This window comes from Leptosomus discolor, chromosome 9 (assembly GCF_034619465.1).
Source record: "Leptosomus discolor isolate bLepDis1 chromosome 9, bLepDis1.hap2, whole genome shotgun sequence".
Lineage (NCBI taxonomy): Eukaryota > Metazoa > Chordata > Aves > Leptosomiformes > Leptosomidae > Leptosomus > Leptosomus discolor.
The window spans coordinates 21572481-21600183 of NC_141399.1; the positions used below are offsets into that span (position 1 = coordinate 21572481).

A 27703-nucleotide genomic window follows, 5' to 3' on the forward strand; every position below is an offset into this window, starting at 1 on the left:
AGCTTCTGTGCTGTTCAGCAGGACTTAGAGTTTTAATAGAATGAAAGGAGCAGTTTCACTGCCTGAGAGATCCTTTAAAGCTGCTTGCAATCATAAGAGTTGAGGAAGCACTGCCTTGAGCAAGAACTCACAGCTCTGCCTGGGAAGGGTGCAGGGTCAAATGAGCCTCAGCATTCAATTTTAAGGTTCTCTATCACATAGTGGGAAAGCTGCAGTGGTTCAGCTAAGAGAGAACAAATGCTGCTGCTGGTGAAACACTTCAAAATAGCTGTTTCTAAGCTGTTCCTATAGTCCTGTGGTTGGCAACGCTCTCATCACTAAATACTGTGTCACAAACATGTAAGAGAAGCAGCTGCCTCTGATCTCTGTGACAAAAAGAACGTTAGTTTTTACCTTTTTGTGTGTCCCTGGCAAACATCTCGGCCTTCCAGTATACCTGGAAGTACTGCAGTCATTATGGTATTACAAAGGAGGCTGATTTTATGACTGCTAACTGGTTGAATAAGTTGACAGTGCAACAATCCACAGTGTGATTGTCTTCATGCAGATGTTTACCAGAACCTTGGACACTGGTAACTCCCTGTCCTAGCAGTTCAAGCATCCACAGAGGGTTCTGGTACATGGAATCTGAATCCCACCGTTTTCAAAATTCAGTTAATATCTGCTTGAGTTTCTGCATGTCAGAAACTGTATGCTTGCACAAGATACTTGAATACATTCAGGTATGAAATACTCAAACCAATAAATTCACACAAAAATTAAAGAATATTAACTGCATAAAGTGCAATGAGCGAAAGAAGGATAAGAGTTTAGAAAACAAGTTTTTTATAGAAACTTGAACTCCTTTAACCCAAGAATAAAGGATATCTGAAAGTTATTGATACTTCTTTATTAAACTGATGGGAAATGTATGCAGCACTTGCATTCAAATATGTTATACTTTTTGTACAAGGAGCTTGCTAACAAGGTTCATAAAGTAAATATGGACTGGGTCTGAAAAATCTTTGTGGATGAAAGGAGCATACCAAAACCTATAATAAGAAAGACCACTGTACAGTAACGCTACTGCTGCTTAGTGACTTCATTTTCTTTTCCTTACACTTCCCACAGAATGCTCTGAAAACAGAGTCTGGCCCAGAGTAAAAAGGAACATTGCCACCTATGTTCCTGGCTGAACAGATACAGATGTAGAAGTGACCCAAGAGGCTGCCTCCTGTTTGAGTGGGTTTTGTTTGGTGTTTTTGTTTAGGATTGGGTTTTTTTCTGGGGATTTTTTTTTTTCTGAAAAGAAAAATGTCTTGGAAACTGCTCCAAATCAGAGAGGGAACATGAGGGATCATTCCTCAATAGACTGAATCTATTCTTCAGCTTTCCAAATCATGGAATAATGCATTAAGTACCCTGGTACATTCCTTTTAACAATGAGTTGGCAGCAGTTAATTCTCTTTCTATTCAAGAGCCTGGTACAGCTCCACATATTGGAACACTTTAATAGAGACATTCTTTCCCAGGAAAATGCAGTGTTCTCCCAGCTGATAATGCAGTGTCATAAGCTTTCAAAATATTAGTTTTCAAATTTGGATGGAAAGGATGCTTTTCAGCTATGAGCAGTCAGAAGTAGTAGTTATCTTGTAATATGCCCCTCTACAGCAATTCCAACAACGGAGGGAATGTACTGTCAGATGTACTGAACTACTAAATTGAAAGGTGTTTTGGTACATTCTCAAATAAATTTTCATTAAGTATATAATACTTCCTGAAATAATTTCCTCTTGGATTTTATCTTTCTAAATTTTGCTAGGGCATATGCATGCAATGATGTTAATAGAAAGAACAAAGGTACCCATTAGCAGCAGTCTGTTCCTGGAAAGTAGGTAGCAGAAGGTCGTTGTGTGCTGTCTAGTTTCCTGTGAAGTATGTGTACTTAAAGTATGCTGAAATTTTTCTATGGCTCTGTTATCTCTTCCCGGATCTGTCCATGTATATTTGTTTTTACCCACACTTATATTTTGAATGAAGTTAAACTGTAACTTTAAAATAGGTTTACAATATTTGGTACTATAAGCTGTAACGAGAATAAATCTACACTATAGTAATTATGCAATGATTTTATTCAGTCTAGTTGTAAATACCCTTGTGAGCAAGCATCAGCATTTCTGACAGCTAATGGGAAACACAAAGAATGCCACCCTTCAGATATATGTCCTCTTATCTCACTGAAATTTCTTTTATTCATTAGATTCTTGTAACTTTTATCACTTCTCTTCTGTCTTATGTATGGGAAGAAAAGTAAAAATATTTTTTTTTCAATTACATTTGGTCAAGCTATAGGTGTGACTAGAGATAGCAAAATCTTCAAACATAGTGAGTCTTTGGGTGTGAGACACATCACAAATCCACTCTGGTTTAAATTAAATTTTCTATTTACAAAATATCCTGTGTAGAATTAAGTTTGCTGCTACTCGACTAAAAGCCTTCTCTGGTTTGAGTTAACTTTGCATACCAAATTATCCTTAGTACTAGTGAAGCTTATTTCCCTCAATATTCTGTTCAAGATGCTCAAATACTGCCCGTACTCTTGCTTCTTTCCCAGGCTATTGGTCAGTTCAAGAAACTGAACTGCTGTGTATTTTCAAACAACAGAACAAAAAAACCCCAAAACAACTAGTGCAACAAAACCCCAAACTCAATACCTACAATAAATCTTTTCAAGCTCTCATTTTCTATTTTCAATGAGATCCAAAAATGGTTAGTGATTTGTACTTTCAGGTCTCTGTGCAAGACAAATCTTTTTTACAAAAAAGTTTCACATAGTCTTAAGTTGTTGGCAGCAAACTTAGTGTACTCTGCTTAAAATGGCTTGTACTAACCCGTGATCTTGCATTCTGTACTAATTCAAATGGTTACCTACAGCTACCTCCAGTTTGTTGTACTGGCAGCTACAGTGGTTCTCTAGGTTCTTGGGCTTTTTTCTATCAGGATTGTTGTTGATTTTTTTTTTTTAAAATGTCTTTAAATGTATGAAGATTTATGGGAACATTCATTTATTAAGAAGGCATTAGATAACCTTCCTGAACTCAGTATCTTTTCCCCTAAATGCCCTGAAGGTACATGAGTTTGCAATATTTTTTTGAAGGTGAGTACATTCAGGCCTTAGGCCAGTGGCAGTAGTGAATTCTAGTGATAAAGTTTCAAGACATTCCAATGAAATGTCTGTTAAAATATTTCTCCTCATTTAATTTGGGGGAATTTTACTTAAAGATCCTCAGCTTTAATAAGTCTTGTTTATATATAAGGAAAAAGACTTTTTTTTTTTTCCTTCACACAGGTGTGAACCAAACCACCCAAAGTAAAAATTAACTCTCTGGAATCTGCCTGTATTTTTTTTTAATAACGCTCTTAAGCACAGACATATGTGATTCCTTTGGGAAAGCATATACAATTCAAGAAGGAAAGTCTAGGATGCAATTACTGGACATGTTGGGGTTTTTTATAGATGTTTGACATGTAGTCATACCTTTGCCAAGTCATATGGCCACTGGCATTCTAATCCCTCCTGCGATATTCAGATTGGACAATTGAGAAGTTTTATCACAAAGAAGTATCCTGAACTCGTCGCTTAACTTAAGTTTCTGATCCTTGATAAAACTGTTATATAAATGAGCTTTGTCAGTTATCTCCAATGGCTTACCTGAGACTGTCAGGCTTATGTAGTTATCTAACTAGGGCACCCTGTGCTCAGAAAATCACTGTTTCATTTTTACTTTGAATATCACTGGATAATTGCAACATAAAAACACTACGAGTTTGTAGCTTGTCTCATAATCCTATTGTCTTATTTTACAAGACCATGTAGTTTATAGCTGGGGTAAGACCATGTAGTTTATAGCTGGGGCTGCTTAGGTTGAGACTAGGCCCTCTGTTTAAGAATAATTTTACTTATGATGACTGTGAGGCATTTGCAACATCTTCCCATTGCAATCTGCATAAATTATGCAATGTGCATAGATTACCCCTTTCTGCTCTGCATTAATATGTGCAATTACAAGTGATGAAATATTGGTGCAAACAACATTCATAGATTTGGCTGTTCCTGGGCATTTCACTATAGAACTTCTGTTTTTCAAATGCTTGTTATTTCAAAACAGGGACTATCACTTTCAATGCTGATTTCAGTGCTCTTGTTCTTTCTCTGTCTTTCCATGCATTAGGAGATCAGGAGAACTAGGTAGTGTAGGGGACTTGCAGTGGTAAGAGAAGAGGAGGAACACCTAGTGAAAGCTACATTATCTCTTTCTTTCTTGTCTGTGCGATTTATGCAAGGTCATGGAAGCTTTTAGATAGAACCTGAACTACTGAGGAGCAAGAAGCTGCGAATCCACTGTGTCATCTTCAGACTCCTGAATACATCAACCTCACTTCATGGATGCAGGGGCAGGGGAAAAACATGTATTTTTAAAATGCTGTCCTTTTTTGTTTTATTTAAGTTGAATAATAAAAGAGTAAGAGCAGAAATGAGGGTACCTACAGTCAGACTGTACTGAGGATTTATGAGAAGAATTTCATTTTGTGAATGCCGCCTCCTTTCAAAACCTGTATCTGCTGCTGCTGTTTCAAGTGGTTTCAGCAGGAGAGCCAAAGCACTGGCATTAGGGAGAGCTGCATTGTGCTAGCTGAGGAAATCACTGCTAGCCTCTGAGCAACACTTTCTCTTCCTTGGATCTATTCTTTGCATACGTTGTATGTTATGGTTTAATTATATGTTCTGGACTTGTTGCTGCTTACTTTCTAAGGGAAACACTGAACCTTTGTTCTGCTTGAACAAAGAAAATACAAAACAATTTATGACACTTCAGTATATTTAAATACTCATTATGGTGCTAACTGTTAAAGTTGATTGGCACCATGTGTCTCTTTTAAATGGGAGCAGCAGGGATAATTGGGTTGAGGCCATTAATTTGCTGTTTACTTTCTATGACACTCTTTACAAAAGAATCAGGCCAAGATTTTTGGATAGGTAAGTTAGGTGTCTCTGCTATTTGAGACTTGTCACAAAGCATTCAGAAAAGACTGAGCATTGACTTTCTGCAGGCAAGTTCCAGAAACTGGTTGCTTTTAAAAATCTTCATCTCAAATCTTCACCAAGAATTGTGTTCTTAAGATAATGTTGTCTTTTGATGTGTGAAACATTATAACTATGAGAGAGAGTAAAAATATTTATTTAGTAAGAAGTTGTTATGCAGTTAGGGAAAAAGAGTGTAGTAATTCAAGTAACTGGCTGCTGAAATGGATTACTTTGACAGCTGGACGTGGATTATGATGTGAGTCTAAAGTAATTCTGCAAGCTCTGTTTGAGCCCCTGTATCAGTCATATACTACCATCATGCTCACTGTTTTGCAGTGTGGTGGTAGTACTGTGGAATTATTTTTGAAAGTTTTCTGTGTCCTTTCCCCCCCACCTCCAGCATGCAGTTCTGCAACCACAGTACAAGACAGCTGAATAAAGATTGATCAGCTAACACATGCATGGGTTTGGAAGTTAAGGAGTGATTGTAGCCCTATGCATAACTGTCATTAGGACATGAGTATTGAGAGGTACTGTGAGACTGGGCAAGTGCCATTCTTGGGAATTAGTGATTGATGTGATGCAGTTCATCATCCATATAGATGTGCACAAATCTTCAAGTGAGGAAGTTGCCAGCCTCTCTTAAATAAATTTACCAGTTCTCCAGGAGCCATTCATGTTGCTGGGGGTTTGTTCTGTAGCAAGTTTTTGTCATGAAGTTCTTACCTACATGATACGACAGAGCCTAGTGCAGAGGTTCTGGGCTGTCCAATCTGGCTAGCTCATGTACCAAAGCAGCATACCTATATTCATGAAATATATGTTACAGCCAAGTAACTACTTGTAATCTTAGCTCAGGCAGAGTGCTGTGTTAGCATGGCTCTATGGCACCCAGTAGCTGAATAAGCTTACAAATTTCTCCATAGCCTTGACTTGTGTTGCTGCAGCCATCTTCCATGTGTTCACGCCTCCCCATTTTGCAAAAGAAAGTGCACATGTACACAAATATCCAAATAGCCAGAAAAAAAAATTTGGTTTGATTGAAACATAAGGAAATTTGTTTGTTATTATTTTTCAGTAAAAATAAAGCTAAAATGAAAAAGTTTCCATTTCACAATTATTGTGGCCCAAACACAAATATTTTATTTCATTAGTTTTGGTTGTTCTTGTGGTTTAGTTTTCTTTTTCATCTTAAAAAACACTGCAGTATTGATTTTAAAATGTAGTATGCCACTTGAAAATAAAAATTAGATCCTTTCTAAGCAAAACAACAACTAAAATTCTTTAGGCTGCCTCTGCTTGTCTTACGAGTTTCTCAATCTGATTGTGAAGTTCAAACTGTCTTTTTCCAACCTACCTCTTTAAGTCACTATACTAATACTTGCACCTCAAAAAAAAAAAAAAAAAAAAATTGCAGCTATAAACTGGAAGTTATGGGGGATGTGTACTTCTGTGCCATTGCAGAAAGGCTGGTTATGTACAGTCTCACAACAGCAATATGTAATTTCCATATTGCTGGTATATACTGTGTAGATGTGCTGACCGTATATTATGCTATGTGCCCACAGGCTGATGATATGCTGCTTGCTTTTCATAGGGTTGCAAAAGGTCAGAGCGTTTACTCTCCAACGATGTTTTCTTGGTATTAGCAGCTGCATTTGGCAAATCTGTTCTTCCTTAATCCTGGCAAAGCAGAAGTTTTATTGGTGGGTTAAGATTGTTGGTCTGGTAGGTTCTGCATGGAAACACTGGTGCCCAAATGAGAAATGTTAAGATTTATTGGCTAGTTCCATGACAGTGATTTATAGTTTGAGGCTTTTTAGTCCATTTATACTTTTTTTTTTTTTTTTTTTTGTTAAAAAGAAAACTTTTAATATCTGCAATCAAAATAGGTCCTTTGGCAAATACCTGGGTTTTGTTATCAGATTTCTGTGGTGGACTATTCAGTCTTAACATGTCTTTCAACATGATTATCTGTAGCCTGTTGTCAATACACACTCATGGGTCTTCTATTGCCTAGACCTTATTTAATCATATTATACCACTTTTTGTCTTGGGTGTTACTTGCAAGAGAACCTACTATTTGAGGTGAGCTAAGAATTCAAAGATTTCTTTTGCTTTTTCAATGAGAATTTGTAAAGAGGGTGGACATCATCATAAGTCAAATTTCATGTGGTATCATCTGTCAAATTGCTTAGAACAACTTGAATTTTAAGTATCTGTTTCATCAGTCTTTCTGTATAATTATGGCTCAGTGATGTTATTTTCAGTTCTAGACTGTAGGTATAAAATATGTGCTTTCCCTTCTTGATTAAAATATATCCTTCATTAAAAACTCCCTCTCTTAATTTTTGAATGCATTTTGATGCATTAGGTTCTGGGGTGTTCCATGCTAGATCACTTCTCTCCCTAACTAGACGATGCAGAAGCTTTGCAGAATAAAGCTAGTTATTGGATGAGGAGGAAATGTGGACAAGTGGCAGTAATTTTACGTTTAAGCTCATAATACTTTCTATTGCAAAAAGTTTGTGTAACTTACTTTCCTTCCCCCCCCCTCTTTTTTTAAGAGAGATATATTCTACTTCTATATTCAGTGGAAAATTGGAAGGCAAACCTTTTTTTTTTTTTTTTTGTGATTTTTTCTTTAGGCTGTTAGACTTTATCCTGCCTTAGCTAAGCAGTAAACTTCAGCATTTTTTACATTGTAAATGGCTGCACCCCAGGGCTGCAGCAGGAACAGCAGCTGGAGCTCTTGAAATGTGTGAAAGACTGAATAGGTTCTGCAGTATCTGTATGGCCATCTGGCCAATGGATAAATTAAATGCAAAAGGAAGAATTACTTCATATGGGTAATTGTGGATTGGACTTTTTTTTTTTAACTTAATACTCAACTCAACCTAAATATTTCATTATAATTACATTATCTGTATAACTGTATGCACAGTAATTATATATATATAAAATACAGTTATTATAGGGCTTTTAACTGTATCAGAGTACATGTGAAATTCAGTTAATTTATTTTCATTCACAATGCCTCTGGGAGGGAGGGTAATGCAAGTCTAAGGTCTCTGAGGTTGTAATAATTTATCATACATGATAACACATAATACAGATTTTGGAGAAAACTTTGTTCAGGACAGTTTATGTGAGGTTGAATGTTGGAAATTTTTATGTGAATGTGTGCATACAGGTGTGCAAATATATTTATGGAAACACACATGGAATGAACTGTGACCAGTCCCTATAGAGATTTGATTTAAGCTGATAAAAGGCATGAATGACTGAAATGAATTATTCTGTGTATATAATCAGTAAAGGATTAATAATTTTCTTTAAATTGTTTGAAAATGATGAGGTGTTTCCAAATCTGTGAATGTATGGTATTTAAATCTCAACTTCCCCAAACCCAAAATTAAATCTCAACTTCCCAAATTTAAGTATCAACTTCTGACCCCACATACCAATTAAATCATACTTTTATTGTTCTGGAAAATTGAGAATCCTGAAAAACAGTCTTTTAATTATCTATAGGGTTCTTTCAGGCTTTAGAGTAATTGAAAAATCTCAAGAGAATTCATTGAGCATTGTAGGAGTAAATATTTGCTCTTGCTTTTAACTTCTTCATCCATAGAGCCAGCAGTACCTATGTTTTATTTATGGGCTAGTAAATAATTTACATTTTGTTTAATCTGAGTGTTATTTAAAGTAAAAGTGGTGTAAAAGGACCGTGAATCTCTCAGATAAGAGCATCCTTCTTATATAAAAAAACCTATTCTTGTGAATAAAATGCTAGACCAGTTTTCTGGAAAGTAGCATTGAAACCTCGTTCTACAGATTTCCTGTGTGGATACTAGCAATTCACTTGATTTTTCTGTTTCCAAATTCTTGTTTAAAAAACAAAAAGAACAACGACAACAAACCCCCCCCCCCCCCAAACAAAAAACCCCCAAACCAAAAAACTCTTTACTCTCTCCCTTTACCTTGTTTACTAAGTTAGTAGATGCTTTCACCCTGGACTGTGAGCTATGAGGGGTATTCCTAAAATATATGAGGACCTACGTTTTTAGCACTGAGTGTCTAGTATTTCAAATAGTAAATGCAATATGTATTTTAGCTGACCACTTTTCACAAAAAAAAGCTTGTTTATTTGTTTTTAAAATATTAACATTAATGCTAGCAATTCCTAAATGAACTCTCGCTGCAAAAATGTCACGATGTTGGACGGTTTTGAAAGGGAATGTTTATAGTTTCAATTACAAAAGGAATTTTATGAAAATAAATGTTACAAGGTAAAAATATAAAGGTTAGAACTTTTCTTTTCTGGAAAAAATAGTAAAATTTTAAGAAAACATTATTGAAGTATTTTATTTTGGGTTTATATTTGTCAGTTATTAATTAAAAAAAAATTTGGGGAGTTTTCTTTGACTTTTTCTTTATACAAAAACTATTTTAGAATCTTCTGTATTTTGTCACCGACCTGGAAAAATTAAACCTTTGTTCATTTTTAACCAGATGTAAAATCCACTGAGAATATTCTATTTTTTCCTTCTGTCATTTCTGTCTTAGCACGGTACATTTCCAGTAGCCAGTAGCTAGGAGTCATCTTGGTTGAAGTTGATTTGAATTTAGCCCAGTGTTTTATATGTAGTGCTGGTTTGCTTCAATAGTAATTTTTTTTATTTTTTTTTTTCTTGAAAGACGGAGGGTACTAGCTATATCTGATGGAATTGAACATATTGGGAATCTTCGCTGGGAACTTGCACTGTGCCTCCTTGCTGCTTGGACTATCTGCTATTTTTGCATTTGGAAAGGAACAAAGTCTACTGGAAAGGTGAGGTTGAAATTCTATGCATCAGCTGTATTATGACACTCTTGTGCACCAGACCTATGTTGTCATTTATATTTATTTAAATCAGAATGGTAGAATTTCACATGCATCTTGCATTGCTGTAAATAACTATACTTGGGGGTATATAAATTGTAATACTAGGTAACTAAGAATCAGTCATACTTTGCACTATTTTTTTCCTTTTGGTTTTCATGATTTGCTTTTTCCCTAATTTTGTTGATGAGGCTGGTTGTTTTTCTTTTGTTTTGGCTTTGCTAATTTAGCGGACTACACCACTGGCCAATCCATGAACCCTGAAATCAATACTGAGTTGTGTGGATTGCTGTGCATCAGGTGTTCAAAACTTGAATTTTGTCCCAAACTGACAGGAGTTGAAACTCTCGGTGACACAAGTGAACTACACGCATAAGCAGAGAGAATTTAGAAATATATGCAATCTACAACAAATGCAAATGCAAACACATGTGAATGGGACACCAAAAGCAGAAATAATGAAAAAAACTCAGAGATAAAGATGGATATATGGTGGGGGGAAGAAAAATATCTAGTAATCTTGCAACTTTTTGAGTGAATGCCATTCCATACTGGACACCCAACAGAGAGACACTTCTTCACAGCCTAAGTGAGTCGTGGGATGATGGAGAGGATGTCCGTGGAGTAGTAGCAGACATAGTTCTGAGTAGAGTATATGATTAATCAACTAAAGGGAGGGAGGAAAAAAGCCGTAGTTGCAGAGGGGAGCATTTTAAAAAAACCAGTGGCTTCTCATGTTGGAACCAAAGAACGTAAGGGAAAATATTGGTGGATTGAAATATTTTGTGAATTTAATTTTAAATTGTTTATTAGTTTGGAAGTGTGGTTGGATTTGTTGGTTAGTTTGTTTCTGTTTTAGTAGGCTACATTTATAAATTAAATGTTTGAAATGCACTGTTTTTTTTTTAATTTAGAAAGTGTCAGAGTGAAATTTTGCAGCTTTTTCAACCACACACATCCTTCCTATCAAAATTTTGGCTGAAACTATTTGCTGAATTTTGTCTGTATTTGCCAACTATGTCATTCAATCTGGTACTGCATTTTTCATCTATATTTGCACACACAGATTTATGCAGCTCTACTTTTATCAAGTCACTGTAGGAAAAATGCTGAGAAAGACTGTCTAGGGATACATATAAACATGAATAGTTTAGAGGAAATAGGGGGGAAAAATCTAAGAGAAAAATATGGAGAAGCAAAGGTAATACAAGGGAATGACAAGATAAATGCTCATATGTCTTTGAAGCATGCACTCTAGGGAGGTACAAAAGTGGTTTAGAGTTGTCCGAGGGGCTACAGCTGGCAGTGAAGAAATGCGGCTGAGCAAAACTAATTTTCTTTTTTCCATCAGAAAGAATTTCTGAAGATGGAGATCCACTCTACCATAGTATAATCTGACCCAAGGGTGGAGTTAAAAACACACTGTGAATGCACATGCGTGCTTGCATGCAAGGTTGTGCAAAACTGCACTGTACTTAAGAAAAATAGCGTTGGTAGAAATCATTTGCTGATAGGGAGAGACTCTAGTGATTTTGGTAAGGATATATTTTACACTTCTTCATTTCTGTGGTTTACGTTCAGATTTTTATTGTTCTTTGTATACATATCACACAAGCTTCTACTGTTTCCCCAGAAAAAGATCTTTCATTTTGGAAGTAATTAAAGTGAAACCTGACCTATTAGACCCTTTTTTTTTTTTTTTTTTTTTACTTGGTGGTCCGTCCCCCTGTCCCGTCCTGTCTCCGTCCCCCCCCCAGCTAAGCCAAAACCTCACCTTACTGGTAGGTGGAATAAATTTTATTTGATTTTCTTTCAGTGTCATTTTGATAACCACCTTTCTGATAAGGTTAGGTGGAACAGCCTGAGAAAGAGACCTGTCTTGCTCGCTTGAAATGGGATGATAAGCTTCTAACTAAGCCGAAATAACTAGCAGTCTTGCAACACAAGTGCAAAGAAAATTGAATTAATACTAAGTATTCAGATTTATAGGTCTCAAGCTTAAAAAAATTGGATCACAGTCCTGTAAGAAATATATTCATCATATATTTACACTATTTAGATTGATTTACATAAGTAGCAGTTCTATTTCTGAAATCATGAGGAAGCAGGCTGGTAGATTCCTGTGTTCCTCAGGAGATGCTGTGGTATTCAGCAGTCTACCTATGCAGAGGATCCATTGCTTCTCAAGAAACATGCAGTAAGGATCTTTCATAGCCAATATTGATCACTTCTTTTTCCAGTTCCTGTAACTAGGAAGGAAAGCTTTTTACTAGATAAATGTGTGACGTTGCAATTGGTTTCCAGTGATACTTTTTTCCTGGACATAAGTTTAGTCTTTGGATGTATTTAAGAATTTTAATATTCTTACACATGCCACTTATTCTTTCCACTTGCCAAAGTCACTGGAAATCTCTGCCATCTCACTGCCTTCCCAGACCAGCTAAACAAAGACATAGCAGTCAGGTGTTGTGAATGCTACAAAGGAACAAAATGCTCTGAAATACAGATGCCAAAGCAGTCTTCTGGGCTGCAATTTCCATTCCTGGTATATTGGCATTTTGAAAGTTCATATTTAAGCTCATCCAATCATAGTCCTTTACACTAGATTGAATGTATTATATGCTTATTTCCAGGAAACATTTAAAATTGACTTCTAGATTTTTATTGTAATATTAAAAGTGTTTTTAGGCTAGCCTGTTAAATTTGCTATATACTTTAATTGGATAGAATAATTTCAATGAAATGACATGTTTATTCAAAGCAGAAAACTTCTTAAAGTTTTATCACCTTTGGAAACATTTTCAGAGGCAAGCGTCTGTGGGACAATATAGCTAGAGAGAAAGAGGACAGGGGAAATAGACAAAATGGAGACGAGGAGAGAGAGATTTACCATCTTCATGCAGCTGTGTTGTGTAAAATATCCAAGAGGTTGGTTTACTCTTTTCCTCTTTTTACTATGCATCCTAACGCATGATGAAAAAAAATCCAAGCCTTAAAAGCTGTCATAAAATAAAACCATCATTCTCCAACTAGCACTATCACAGAACTCATCTACGCAGATTATGAATATTTAATATTATAAGATAATAAATATATTAAAATTAACATAAAGTTTGACTCTAAATGAAGTGCTTGTGGCACTGTTAACGTGATGTTTCAAACTTTTCCATTAGTGTTGTTGAAAGTCACCACTTTCTCACAAAACATTTTAGTTTTCCTTTCCAACAGGTGTGTAATATCAAAATAATTTCAGTTGGTTCTGGCAGCTTTCAGGAGAAACATATTTGTGCCTTTTCTGAGATTCTTGCCATTAATTATTCAGTCTTAGATATGAAGTTATTTGTATGCTAGCTTTCAAATTTAAAATATTACGTATATTCTAAATGCAAGATCTTTGAAAGAGAAACTCAAAAATCAAAAGGAGACAAATATAACAATGTAGTGTTATCATAATGTTATATGTATATTGCAGCTTGCTGAGCTTGATAATACATGATATCTATCTTAGGCAGAAGTACTTTCAGTAGCTAGCATCAAATGCTTCCAAAGATGAGGTAAGTACTATGTAGAAGGCTGAAGAAAGTTAAGTGTCTAAAAGTTTAAAGTGTCATTCTAGACTCTGATCATTTGGGCTTGATTTAGAATCTTATTTTTCCAAAATATTTTTGACTATGATATTTCTGAGTGTTTTTATAATGTGTATACCTACATAGTTGGTGAGTCTTGCTAGTTTTTGATCTTCATATAACATTCATGAAATTTTCAGGTGCCAGGGAACCAATTCTTCTTTGGATCTTGACTATCCATGTATTAATTGAACTAAATGTCCTTGTGCTTTTAAACTTTGAGGAAGGGAGAGCAGAAGTTCCTAATCTAGTTTTTTCCTAAATTGCTTGCTGAAGGAAGCAATCCTAATATTTTCCTTTTTTCTTTTTCTTTTTTTTTTCTTTTTATGAGAGTGTAGGAGTTTTTTCAGATAGTGATTGCTCCTCTGAGTTCATAGTGACTCCTTACTTGTAGCAACTTCTGCACAATTCCTTTTGAAGTGAGGAGGCTGGTAGACTTAGAGTTGTATAAAGCCATTATGGTAGTCTGTCTTATTCTTCAGTCCATTCTTCTTCTGTTCAAGCACCTTGCTTGCTTTCTGAATCCATCAACACGTCCCTGTCTGGTGCTGGTATTGTTAGTTTGGAACCCTGTCAGGTATGTGGATTTATAGAATCACAAAATTGTACAGGTTGGAAGAGATCTTGGGAAGTTTCTTGTCCAGACTCTTGGTGGCAAAAAAAGGATCAATGCTGAACTCAGAACAGTTTTCTTAGTGCTTTGACTGGCTGCATCTTAAAAAAACCTCCAAGGACAGATATTTCACATGTCTTGCAGCAACCTATTCCAATGCTTAATTGTTCTCATGATAGAAGTCACTTACCATGTTCCTATATGTACGTTCATTCCAATATTTAATTTTCTTCCTGAATCATAATTTTTTTTGCTTAGCTTACTGTATTTCTGTCATCTATTCCTGAGTAAAACACATTTTTGTACTATCTGTGTTACTACATAGCATGGGTTTGAGTGCCTGCAATTATTCATGCACATAAAATGACTTGGTAATACTTCTGTATTAATACGCTAAGTTAATAGCTGTATTTTTTTTTTTCTTGAGTCTTTCTTTCCTAGTCAGCAGCACTGACCTATTCATGAATGGGAGTGGCAGCTAATCAGCATACAGTATGTCATGCAGCCATGGGACAACTGATCAAACTTCTCATGTATTTATAATATCATTGTATGATGTGCTTCTCCTCTCTGTGCTATGTAAAAGAGCACTACTTCTGCCCACTCTGTAGATGAGAAAGCGTTGAATCAAAAGCGTCAATAAGCAACCTGCCATCTTGCTATCTTTTTCAAGTATGGATATTAGAACATTTTACCCCACACACCCAGCTTTGCATTTTAAGTGTGATATCTTATGTCCAAAAGCAAGCCACAAAGAGAAAAGCAAAACTCCTTGTAAAAGCGAAACTAATATTAATAATGACTAATAGATCTGGATCAAAAAGCTGGTTTAGGCAGTGAGTATTTGATGTGTAATAAATGCCATAAACTGCCCTTGTCCATATGCAGTACCTTTTACATTTCTTGGGAAATCAAGCTAAAAGATTCTCAGTCTTATTGCAAAGAGTTGGACCTAATGAACAACTAATGCAGAGTCTGCTGAAGACTTCAACAGGTCTGCTAAAGGATATTATAGATAAACATTTCCAAAAGGGCATCTTTCATCTTGCAGAATATTTGTAACATATAATATTGTCATGTGAATTTGTACACCAAACCATCTTCTTTACTCTGCCATGTATTCTGTGTTCTTCACACATTGTTTCAAGATCATCTCGTAGACGGGCAAATCTCAAAAGAGTCCGTTCTTCAAATTTTTCTGGAACTATGTGTTGCAGAGATAGGCTTTAGTAAGCACTGAATGTTGTTTTATCTGATTCTGACTTCTGAATCTTTTGATCCTTCCCTACTCTTTGTGTTGAGTTTCCTGAAGTTCATCACAGTGTGTTTATGCTGTCTCTCCATTTGATATACTTCAAAAATTACAACAGAGAGACTAATAAAAATAGAGGGTGATCTGAAAGGTAAGGTCAGGAGTATTGTCCTGACTTGACACAAGAAAATGCAGAAAGCATCAACTCTTTCACAGGTATCAAGTATCTACGAAACAATCTAGAGAAGTAGACCCAGAGCTAAGTCTGTGTCCCCTGTAAAAAGCTCTGGGCGTTGCTCTAAACCAAATTTGCATGGTGCATCAGATCATAATCAACTTTGAAAATGTCTTGCACACTGTCTCATCAAGCTTTGACTTGAAAATATGCCGGAAAACATTACTGTGGTTCTGTTTATCGCTTGCTACTCCTTTTCACTCTGTAGGTGCTCTTAACCATAGCACAAAAGCATTACTGAAAAGTATTGCTGTGCTCACATCTGTTAAAGAGCTACATAAGAAAAAGCACTGATATAGCTACTAGCTCTACATAAACATGAGCTTGATTAAATAGTTCTGCAAGTCAAAAGCTAAAATAATATGTTAATGATTACGCAGCATCTCATGAAACATGTATGACTTTTCCCTCCTAATTTAGCATTGGATAGCCTCATATTATCCATTGCATCTCTAAAATGCATACAGTTTGGCTTGGTTAAGAAAATAATTTGTAGTTCATAATTGTAAACTATTAGAAATGACCTTGCAAGTTTTCTTAGTGATGTAGTTATTGTATATAAACATAATGTGGCACTCTGATTTTTTGTTTGTTTGGTTGGTTTTTTTCCCCTTTGGTAACTTTCATTATTCATTCAAGTATTTCACTTTCTACCATGATGTCACTGGAAAATTTATAAACACCTTAGCAAAGCAGAGAAATTTCTTTTCTTAAAGGAGCAGCAGTACTGTTTTACCTACCACAAGCAAACAGGAAATCAGGTTGAATATGTGTAAGGGGTGGCCTAATTTGTTATTTTACTCTTATGTTATTGAACTTTTTCTTTTTTCCTCTGTATGTGCATAATGTCTTAACCTGTAATGTTCTCCATAGTTCTTTTCTGCTTAAGGGTTCTGATGGGAGCCTGTCTCATTCTGAATGTTATGTTTGGCAAACTTGGTTAGATTCCATATGGACTTCCAGCTTTTTCCTGGTTTGAGTGTTTCATTTAAGCTTTACATGTAAAACTTAGACAAGAGTCTTGTAAAGGCTGCAAAGTGCATTTTATAGCTGTGATCAGTATGAGGGTCTTAGGCTGGACTTTGTGAAATCCGTTTTGTAACTGCATGGCTGTTGTCCTTCCCAATGTTGTACTGTTGCTTACTTCTTAATTAGTTCAGCAGAGCAGTTTGATTTGCTGAGCTGAACACAGTGAAGGGCCATTTAAGTGTAAATTGTCAGGAAATTTTATGGAAGTCTATGTTAATTCTTTGTGTAAAAAAGACCAGAGATAAGAGGAAACAGTACAGTACAGCCTGTTTGACTGGGGCATCTTGATATAGACCTATTAACAATAATAGAAGAATGGCTTGGTGTAAGTAGTTTTGACATTATTGTTAATCTGTGAATGTGATGGACAGGAAACAATCACTGAAAACTCTTAAGACCATTTATAATGAATAAAATAGATGGCCAATGAAATGTACTAAAATAAACTTAATTAGCATCTACATTTTAGCAAGATTTAACTGAAAGTGTAAAGCCCTATTTTTTTCACTCTATAGTGCTTCTGAAGACCTTCTGTCCCAGGCTGCAATTCTGATAGGCATGAGTAGTTCAATACAAAATAGATATCTAAGCTGCTGAGAGTTTATTCCAACAAATCAAACTCCTTGCTATGCATTAGTAGAAAAAAAAAAAAAAAGGCTGCAACTGTACTTAACTATTTGATGCATTTTATTTTTCATTTTTCTGTTGAGGAAAATCTCAGAATTTGTGTGAACAGTTTAAAATGCAAAATGTAAGCTGTCAGGCTCTGGCTGAGTGTGCTGTCATCTCTCACTATTGAACTCTACACATTCCTCCCCACCTTACCTCTCTTTTTGTCATGCTCCCTGCTTCACCTGCGTTTGCAGTGCTGAGGAGTGTAGAATGACTTATGGATGTTTCACTTTTCATCCCCCCAGATAACTCCATTATCCAGGCTGGAAACAATAGAGGGCACACTAATAGCAAATTGTCCCCTCCCGCCCTGCTTGTATTTCTTTGTATTTTGTGAATGATTTATATGGTTTTCAGACAGTTGAGATGTTTTCAATTTTATGGAGCAGCTACTCAGAACTACAAGATTTGAAGGCTTTTCCCCTTCATTCCAAGCCTCAGACTTTCCAAATCATCTGCCATGGCCAGTACTGTTGTATCCCAATGTCAAAAGACTGACCACACAGAGCTTCCCACTACAAGAAGGCACGGAGGACCAGCACTTCTGTGCCAGCCTGCATGCACACCTGTTTAAACTGGCCTGTTGTATGCAGACCTTTTTTCTTATGCTAGATAGGGCCATGGGTTGATTTTCTTTCTCTGTCCTCACACAGGTCTCTGCTTGGCCCCTCTGTAGCTCCTTTGCTTTTTTTTTACATTTTGCACCTGTATAAAATATAGTTTATCACCCCAGAGTGACAGATTTTTTAGCTTGCATGCAGGTCTGTTCTGGTTCTGAGGTAAACCGTGCACTTGGTTTGAATCTAGCTTTAGTGTCTTTGAAATGGTTTATCACACTACTGGCAGACCTGACTAGTCCTTGTATTTCTGACTGTGGATAATTTTGTATTAATTGAGAGAAGACCCAATTTTACATCTCCTTCAGAGCAGTGCATCTCTGTTGATGTCAGAGTGCCTAATTTAAAATTGTGCAAAAACGACTGGCATATGGACCTAAACCAAGGAAAATAATTGAAAAAAGTATATTGATCTGATTGAAAATATAAGCAGAAAGAAAACAGTCTGTCAAGACTAATGCATGAAAGAGATGGAAAGACTGCTAGGATTAGGATGTTCCTTTTCTTTCAGCTGACTACCAGCAAGACACTGTAAGGTATCTGGTGCGTTTGAAGACCCCAAACTCAGAGACGGACTTTTCATACCTTTTACCCATCATTTTCTCTACCCTCCCATCAGGAGTTAAGCCTTGCTTGCCAGCAGTTAAGACTCACTCCCTAGTCCCAACGAAAATTTATTTCTCAATAGCAGGCTATATAAAGGCCTTAATGGATTCAATGAGGCAGAAAGAAAGAGGAAAAGGACAGAAGAGAAAATAAGAGAAAGATGTGTGGAAGGAAAAAAAAAAAAAAACACCACCAAAAAACACCAAACTGGGGCCCATTGTAGGAGCCCAGGAAAAGGAACTAGGCAGCAATGATTGTATCTCCTGAAGTGTCTTTTGTTTTAGCGTAAAGTAATAGCAAAGAATAGCCCTTCATGGCAAGGCTTTAACACTCTGTCCAAGACTGATCTCTGTATTCAAAGGGAGGAAGTAGAACGTTCATGAGATGCATGCAGAATTCCTGTTATCCACCTCTTCTGTGTGAGGTTTTAAAACAGCCACTGCAATATTTTTTTCACTCTCCTGTGTACTGAGTATGTAAGGACGCCTCAGACTTGTTAAAAAAGGAGTTGTTTGTGCCTTTCAGTTATTTTCCCAAACTTCTGTTTGGCAACTGGGGAAAATATCCAATAGTAAACTTAAATCAGAATTGTATCTTCATGATTTCATTCCTTCCCAGCTGTACCTTATCAGCAGAGATCCATTTTTTTATATGAATACTTACTTAGGCTGGATCTAAGCCCTGGTCCACAGCCCATGCAAATCCAAAGTGTGTTTCAGCGCATGGAAGGACAGCTCAGGACACATGCAGATGTGAGAGGTTTTTTAGCTGCTAGTACTATGTTGGTAACTAAAACACATCCCTGGGAAGTGAGTTGGCTGCCACACACCTGCTATTCAATTCTACTGCTGGGCACTCGAAAAATTTGTGGTCAAAAAAAACCCCAAGAAACCAAACCTCAAAACATCCAGTATAAGCTTGATTGTGTAATATGAGGAAAGTGTAATCCACTGCTGTAACAGTCTGACACAAAGAATTAACCGTAATAAAAACTTCTTTGAGTTATTTCCTGTGAGTATAAAATGTGTTTGTTGCTATCTCAGATAACTAACTGTAGTTCAGGCCAGTAAGTATTTTTGTGGTTTAGTTTGTATGTCACTTGTTCCTGGAGTGCCTTAATGAGGTTAGAATCTCAGTGTACCAAGTCTTGGATAAACACAATGAGATTCTTCTATTCCCCAAAAAGCTTGCCTTTACATCCATTTGGTGTTTTTTGTTTTTTTTTTCTTCCACTGTGTAACTGTCTGTGTAACAGACAGTCAGAGATCTCTGTTGAATTGAAGGAATGAAGGGAGAGCAGAGAGATCAAAGCATTTGCCAAAGATCAAAAAAATAAATCTGTGGCAGTAACATACTCTTAAGTCACGCTGTCTTCCAGCCCAATGTATTTATTGTTATTCCTGTCATTTTTCCTATGCATCATGTTGTGTTGTCTTCTCAGACAAACTTGGCTCAAAAACACAATTAAATTGCAGCACACTGTCAGTGTCCTACAAGTCAGCCTTGAGGTGATTTAGGGGCCAGATTTACAGGCTAATTGCTAGGGAAGTTACAGTGTAATAAGCCTTTAAGTAAAATAAAGATGTGACTAACTGCATTATAATAGATGTGGTAGTTGTAGGTGATTCAAAATTCGGAGCTTCTGAACCCTCTTGCTTTCTAACACTCCTCACCGAGGTGGGAGGCTAGGTGCGGCTGGGTAAGGATTCAGAGATGTAAACTCAATAACAACACAGTGTTATTAAGCAGGCATTCTTTATTGCAGCCCTGGGCAGCACTGGGGATGCTCCACCATGAGTGCTCCAACGGGTTAGCAAAACACACCGGTTTCTATACACAAAAATCATACATATTCATTAGATTTCCTGAGAAGGGCAGTCTTATGGTGATGAGTTCCCGGAATTCATCTACATGGTCCAAGCATGCGCAGTAAATTTAGGGTTAGGGCCTTTTCATCTTCCGGTGGTTGCTCTTCCTCATGCTAGTTGAATCTTCCTTCTTGAGCACAAGCCAGGGCCCCTTTTCTGATGCAACCTCCTCTTGTAACAAGCAGCCGTGTAGATGTTTGCTGGGCATTTCCTTAACGTCTGGCACCTGTAGATAGCATTGTCTCCTTGGTATCAGGCAAGATGTTATCTATTTACCAACTTTGCTCAGCAAATCGCTAAAACCATCCTTGTGGGGGAAGAAAAACTCAGGACAACGAAGACTAGTAAAGTAAAAAAAAAAAGCAAGTAAAACTAAACAGATCACAGTGAGGCCTAAGCCAGAGACTGTCAGAGTTTAGCTCTTTCATAGGAAATGGAAATGTGAAGAATTAGGGTCTGGATGATAAGGTTACTTGTTAGTTTAGGTGGTAAGGCTATTTATTGTATTTCTATTATAATACTTAATGCAGAACTAGTATAGCAAGTGCTTTATGGTGAATATATCTCTCAGCTGTCACCATGGTGATAAGGGGCTATATTCCTCAGCAGATGATAGAACTTTTTTGTCCTGTGGGTAGACAAACACACACCTTCTTTCAATAATAAACAATAAGCTCTTTATTCTCCTATAAAAGTCCTGAACCTCCCAATAGAATCATAGAATGGCTTTCGTCGGAAGGGACCTTTAAAGGTCATCTAGTCCAATATACAAGATGGTTTCATGATTACAAAAATTATCAAAGGAAAGAAGAGGTATGAGTGTGCTATAGGGATGTCTTTTTTGCCTCCGTATTTACAAATCACTTTTTTCCCAACATTTACTGCACAAGATTAAATAATGCTGTGGTACTCTCAGAAAACTGTGCAGAATTGACTGATAAATCATTTAGAGATGGCCACTAACATATCTGCTTGGGTGCTTGGAAGACTGATAGACTGCATATTAAAAAGAGGCTTGTGTCTGACTAGTTTTGATGCAAAGTTCTAGGGAAACTCCTAATTCCTATTATATTGATTTTTTTTTTTAATAGTTGCAATTATTTAAAACGTCTAATGTAGTCATACATTTATTTGATGACTTCTCATGTGCTATCCACGTTGCCTGCTTTTCTTCTTATCTCCTTCCCAGTCAAGGCCTTTGTGCAGATAGTATATTCTGATAGCTACATTGATCGTTGCTGACTGGCATCTTTTACCTTTTGTGGCTACCTGAAGGAGGAGTTCTAGCTAGGAAACCTGACCTGCTAATCTTTTGGTAGATAACATTGTATCCACTTTCCAGACTGCATGCAGTCGTCTTTTTTTTTTTCTTTTTTTTTTTCCGGTCTTTTCTTAGTGGTTTTGATGGGGGGTGGAGTGGGGTGTGGTTTTGTTCGTTTGAGGTTGTTTTTTTTTAAAAGACAAGTGAGGAAAATCAAGCAGCACAAGCAAGCAATCTAAGCTGGAGGTGGTAAGGAATGTTCTAGTAAAGACCCATTTTACTGGAAAATGTTGATTCACTGAAACTAGTCATTCTACAGAGAATGGCACACTCATCTGGAAAACAGAGTTTCATATTCTCCAGCAAGCAGTCAGAGGGTAAACAAACTGTTACTGTCCTCTAGATCTGAGGAATGAGTTGGCCAAAGATTTTAGTTCATTCCAGGGCAGACTTAAGATCTTACACTTCTTTGTGTGACAGGAAAAATCATCTCCTGTCCTGTTCTGACCCTTCCGTCTTTATCTGCTTTACAGGTTAAATGTTTTTAGAATTTATCAGAACCTAATGACTGGTGCTGTCAGTGAGAGCTGGAAGGCATGTTAGAGTAGCTAAGAAGTCAAATTCATTTAGCTCCTTATAATTTCTGCCTGTAACAAAGCTGGAAATTCAGGTGTAAATATGGGATAATTCTGAACTGTAAATTATTTTCATAGAAATGGGTTTATCCTATATCAGGAATAGTCATCCCATATGAAATGTTTTTTAAGCAAAATTCAGGTTTCTCTGCATATGTGTGACTAATATCAGTATCTGGCTGCTTGCGTATAAAGGCAGACTAGATGGCATTAAGAAGTCTGAAAATCCTGGAATGTTCTGAAAAGGAACAGCTTTGATTTATAAAAGCTTGAACTTTTTAAAGACCTTTTCAAAATGAAAGAAACCCCTCGGTTGATTAATTAGTCCTAATTTATATTTAAAATTCTTCTTGATTGATTTTTAAAGTTGACTTTTACTTGATTAAATAACTTTTACTTGATTAAATAGCAGTTTTTGATTTTGAGATATTTGTGGCTCTGCAAATTCCCTGCAAAGGGGAGCTCAACATAAACACTTTTGCTTGTGATAATGAGTTTAGCCATGATGCTGATGATTGCTTCCTCCCTACCAGTCCTCCCTTCCCTCACCACAACCACAGGTCAGGTTGTCTTCTTTGTGCACTTGAATGTTAACCAAAACAGTAAATAAATATTATTCTTTTAGATATTCATAGTTATAGGATTCCATTTATTTATCTGCCATTCTAGTTAGAGGCTGGCCTATTTATGGTGGAGATAAAACAATGAATTTACATCAACAGCCTCTTCAGAGTTAAATACACAAACCAAAACAACACCACCTAAACAAAACAGAAAAATCCCACCACACCCTAAAGGTACTAGGGATAATAATACCCTGATTTTATCATTGGATTGCTTCTTTTGTATTTAAACTGATAGAGCTGTATCTGCTTGCCAAATTGTAGTGCTGATTTTGCTGAAGTTTTTTTGCAACTTTTTGCGTTTGAAAATTGCACTACAGACCCCGCTTTGCTTCACAGAATTATTTTGGGCATACTGTTGTTACAACTACTGGGATTTTTGCATTGGCAGTGTATTAACATGTATTAATACATTAACAATGTGACAAACACGCTTTCTAACAGCATAACTCCTCTGAGGACACTTAGGCAGTTGGCAAGTGTATTGTTGTGGTTTAACCCCAGCTGGCAACTAAGCACCACACAGCTGCTTGCTCACTCACCCCTGGTGAGATGGGGGAGAGATAAAGACGAGTGAAAGTGAGAAAACTCGTGGGTTGAGATAAAGACAGTTTAATAGGTAAAGCAAAAGCCACGCAAGCAAAGAAGGAATTCATTCACCACTTCCCATTGGCAGACAAGTGTTCAGCCATCTCCATGAAAGCAGAGCTGCATCACACATAACGGTTACTTGGGAAGACAATGCCATAGCTCTGAATGCCCTCCCCTTCCTCCTTCTTTCCCCAGCTTTATATGCTAATACCATGACATAATATGGTATGCAACATCCCTTTGGTCAGTTGGGGTCAGCTGTCCCAGCTGCATCCCCTCCCAACTTCTTGTGCTCCCCCAGCCTATTTGCTGGTAGGGTGGGGTGAGAAGTGGAAAAGGTCTTGACTCTGTGTAAGCACTGCTCAGCAGTAGCTAAAAAATCCCTGAATTATCAACACTGTTTCCAGCATAACTCCAAAACATAGCCCCCTACCAGCTACAATGAAGAAAATTAAATCTGCCTCAGCCAAAATCAGTGCAGTATTTAGCCAGGAAGTAAGTCTTCCTGCTCTGTTCCTTTGGCACTTAATGATAGCAAAAAGTGTAGTAGCATTGATGAAACAGTATGAATAACAGTCTCACAGTTTCTTAGTTCAGGCTGTGTCCCTGTTCAGGCCAGCAATGTTAGCATTGTGGGGATTCACTAGTGAATCTTTCTGTACTGTTCAGAGCAGAGTCTCTAAAAACTACTATAGACCTATGCATTAATTTGTAGACTGTAAACTTAGGGTAACCATGCAAATAGTTTCGTATGAGCCTTAATCTAGATAAAGTGAGTCCCTTCTCTTTATGCCCTGAATGAAATTTTACTCTGAATTTGACTGAGGCTTATTCAGACTGGAACAGGTTCTTGAAATATATGGAACTGTGACTTAAAGACATTCTTTCATGATCCAGCACATCTATTACGATCTGTCCCACTTCTTTAGAAGCTGTTGGCACATTCTTTATAAGTGATTAGATTATTAAGCTGTGCGTACATATGGTCAGTTCAAGAAAGAATCTGGTTATGTGCATTTACATTATTTAATTTTTAAGCACTAAATAATGTAATAAAATTAACTGCTTCTACATGTTATATAGGCACTTTTGTACATTCTGGTCCCTATGTTTGGGCTTTATTGATTATGTCTGCACAGAGGGGAAATTCTGTTCCAAGAAGCACTTCTTAGTCTGTGTTTTCCAGTTCTATGGATTGGGCAGTCTCTGCAGAATCACTGAAATTCCCTTCTACTCACCTAGCAAGGTTACTTTCTGAAGGAAATGTGTGGAGTTTTGAACCCTCTCATCGTGCTCAAACACTGAGTTGAGAAGTAGGGATAACCAAGGAACCGGGACGTTGCTGGGGGTGCGGCGTGAAGTGTACCAGTTCTGCAGTGTAGATACAACTATGTTCCCATATACGTGTCTTCAAATCTCTCAGGCCATATTTATGACCATTTCTGTTTGATTTCTCTTGGTAGTCTAACAAATGAATGTCTTAGGGCAGCAGTATCTGTTAGATTTCCATATATGTGGGTAAAAATTCCCTGATTTATCTTTGCCTTTGATCTAGGCAGTAAATTTTTTTTGGCTAAATCATAGAAGGACCTTGCCCTTGGCCTTGTTGAACTTCATGAGGTTTGCACAGGCCCACCTCTCCAGCTTGTCAAGGTCCCTCTGGATGGCCTCCCTTCCCTCCAGCGTGTCAAAGGCACCCCACAGCTTGCTGAGGCCTGTGGACCCCATCAAAATAACCAACAAGCTGGAAGAGCAATTTTAGCAGAAATAAGACGTATCTTGATTTCACTGGTCCTGGGTGATTTGGAAACAAAACCAGCTGTGGTAATTAGCTGGGAAATAATTTCAAGTAACACGTATTTAGAAAATTTGCTGCTGCTTAAGGAATATTTATGGGAAGAGCAAGCTCATTATCTAAGTGAATTGTTCCCTCACTCCAACCAGGAATGTGAGTTGCTGCAGTGCATTGATACAGTCTGCTTTTGGTATTTTTTCATTGCTTTTCATTTTTAGCTGCATTTCTGGATTGGCCTGGTAGAGGTTATTGATGTACTAGGGTCCTCAGCACAGTCAAAATTTCCACCATATTTTTCCTCCCCTCCTTTTGGAACTTTTGAGTACAAGTAGGCAGGATTTGAACACAGAATGTACTGTTGAAATGGAATTTGAGAAGTGCTGAAACATTCATAAAGTCAGACCCAATGTAAAGAATAAATCTTGCCAAAAAAATTTTTTTTTCACCCATTCTTTAGTATTGAAATGAAGCTTATAAATAATGACTTTGGCTTGTTAAAACATTTTTCAGTCACGAGTCATCTCCCTTGCACCCATTCAGTAAAAAGAATGCTAAACCAAAATGGAATAAAATGTAATTTTTTGGTATTGACTCAAAATGTATTTTGGAGTTGAGTTTTCATTTCATTGTAAAGGAAACTATTTCAGCTTGACTCAGGCTTTTATTTACTTCTTTATTTATTGCCTTCACTACCACATGGATAAAAATAATGACTTGCATAGCTCTGCTAGATAGAGATTTTTCTATGTCCCAGCCAATGATCTCACTGCAATGTGGTCTTAGAAGTGTTTATTCCTTTCTGCTGTTATTGGGTCATGTAGAATCTTCTGCTTCCTATGAGCGCTGTGTACTTAACAAGGTTCTTACATACCTTCTTTAAGTGTCGAATGCTGGGAACTATTTTCTGACTCATTGCATATTCCAAGTGAATTTTTCCTCTTTGATACTTATTTCTCAGCTCTCAAATCTCATTAAATTTTCTTACCTGTTGGTGTTTGAACTTCTTTCTACTCCAAGTGAAACTGTCTGTGGTCACACATGATTCACTAGTAGCTTAGAAGAAATTCTGCAGTTTGTAAGCAGTCTGGTTAAGGATAGTTCACTAGATATTCTGGAGCAAATCTCCCTCTGTGGGTCAACAAACAAGACAAACAGAAGATGATGCTGAATAAATCAATAAAACACACAGAGGAAATTGAAAAATCAGACATTTTGCTGATTCTGTCTCCACCACCACCATCTCAATCATTCCTCAGACCCATCCGCTCAACTGATATTCTGTTGTTTTTTTGGTTTAGTTTCTTTTTCTGTGTATGAAATTTTAGCTTTGAAATGTAGGCAGATCTAGAAAATTTTTCCTCATTTTGACATACTTTAAAAAAAATTGTGAATCAGCTGTCATTCCTTTATACTGTTTTATACAATTTTTCTTGTAAATCAAATCAATGTTGAAAATATCTCTCTTCAGTTTTCATTTGTATGTCTATAGATACTAGTGTAATATCCACAAAAGACACTTTTTCAAACAATGCTGTATGGAAAATTTTGCAGTATAGCATGGTTGTTGAAAAAGAAAATATTTTCTAGTGTTATTATCTGCTGTTAACATCTAGGAAGTTAGAATTTGTGAAACTGGAAAATATTTGTGGAGCCAAGATGTCTGGGTTAACTGTGGCATGCAGAACTTTTTTTTTTTTTTTTTAATTTTGATGGAAATCATGCCCTGATTGTTAATACCTGAATGCATCTACAAAGACACCAGAGCTGCCAGACAGTGGTAAGGTAATTATATTTCTATAGTTGTACTCATATGCTCTTCTGCATCAACACTGTAAAGCAGGGTAAAAATTATTCCCTTCACCATCACATCAGTCAGTGAAATTTTGGTTCCCAAGCTGTTTCTCCACACAGGCATGTATTGCGTTGTGGGCATAATTTTCTCTTATTTGTGCTGTGTAGATAAACCTTGTATGTCACTGAGATCTAAAGATTGCTCAGCAGTCTCCTCCTAACAAAGGAAGTTGGTGGTGTCAATCTAGTTGTCCTTGGTCACAGTGTTAAATAAGTAGGCTAAATGACTAGCTAATAGACTGAAAACACTAAATGAAAGATACGGGTGAGCAGTGAACAGGGTCAGGTCTTATTTTCCATATAACTCCTCTAATACTGAGTTCAGGCAAATTGCTGGCAATTCTTGCTTATGTTTATAGCCTAATGGAGCAATAGAGGACTTTAGAGGAAGGGGATTAGGAAGCCAGTAATTTTCTGAAGCATCAAGTGAAATTAAACACTTTTATTCCATTTATAAAATGCAATTGGTTCATTATAGT

The 27703-nt window shown here is 36.8% G+C and overlaps 1 protein-coding gene across 1 annotated transcript in view; it reads left to right on the forward strand.

Moving 5' to 3' along the window:
• SLC6A11 (solute carrier family 6 member 11) overlaps positions 1–27703 on the forward strand; it is a 103628-nt gene that overhangs the window by 18893 nt on the left and 57032 nt on the right. Inside the window, exon 5 of the mRNA XM_009946887.2 lies at positions 9767–9899. Coding sequence (XP_009945189.1) covers positions 9767–9899 — 133 coding nt within the window. The remainder of the gene's footprint in view (positions 1–9766; positions 9900–27703) is intronic.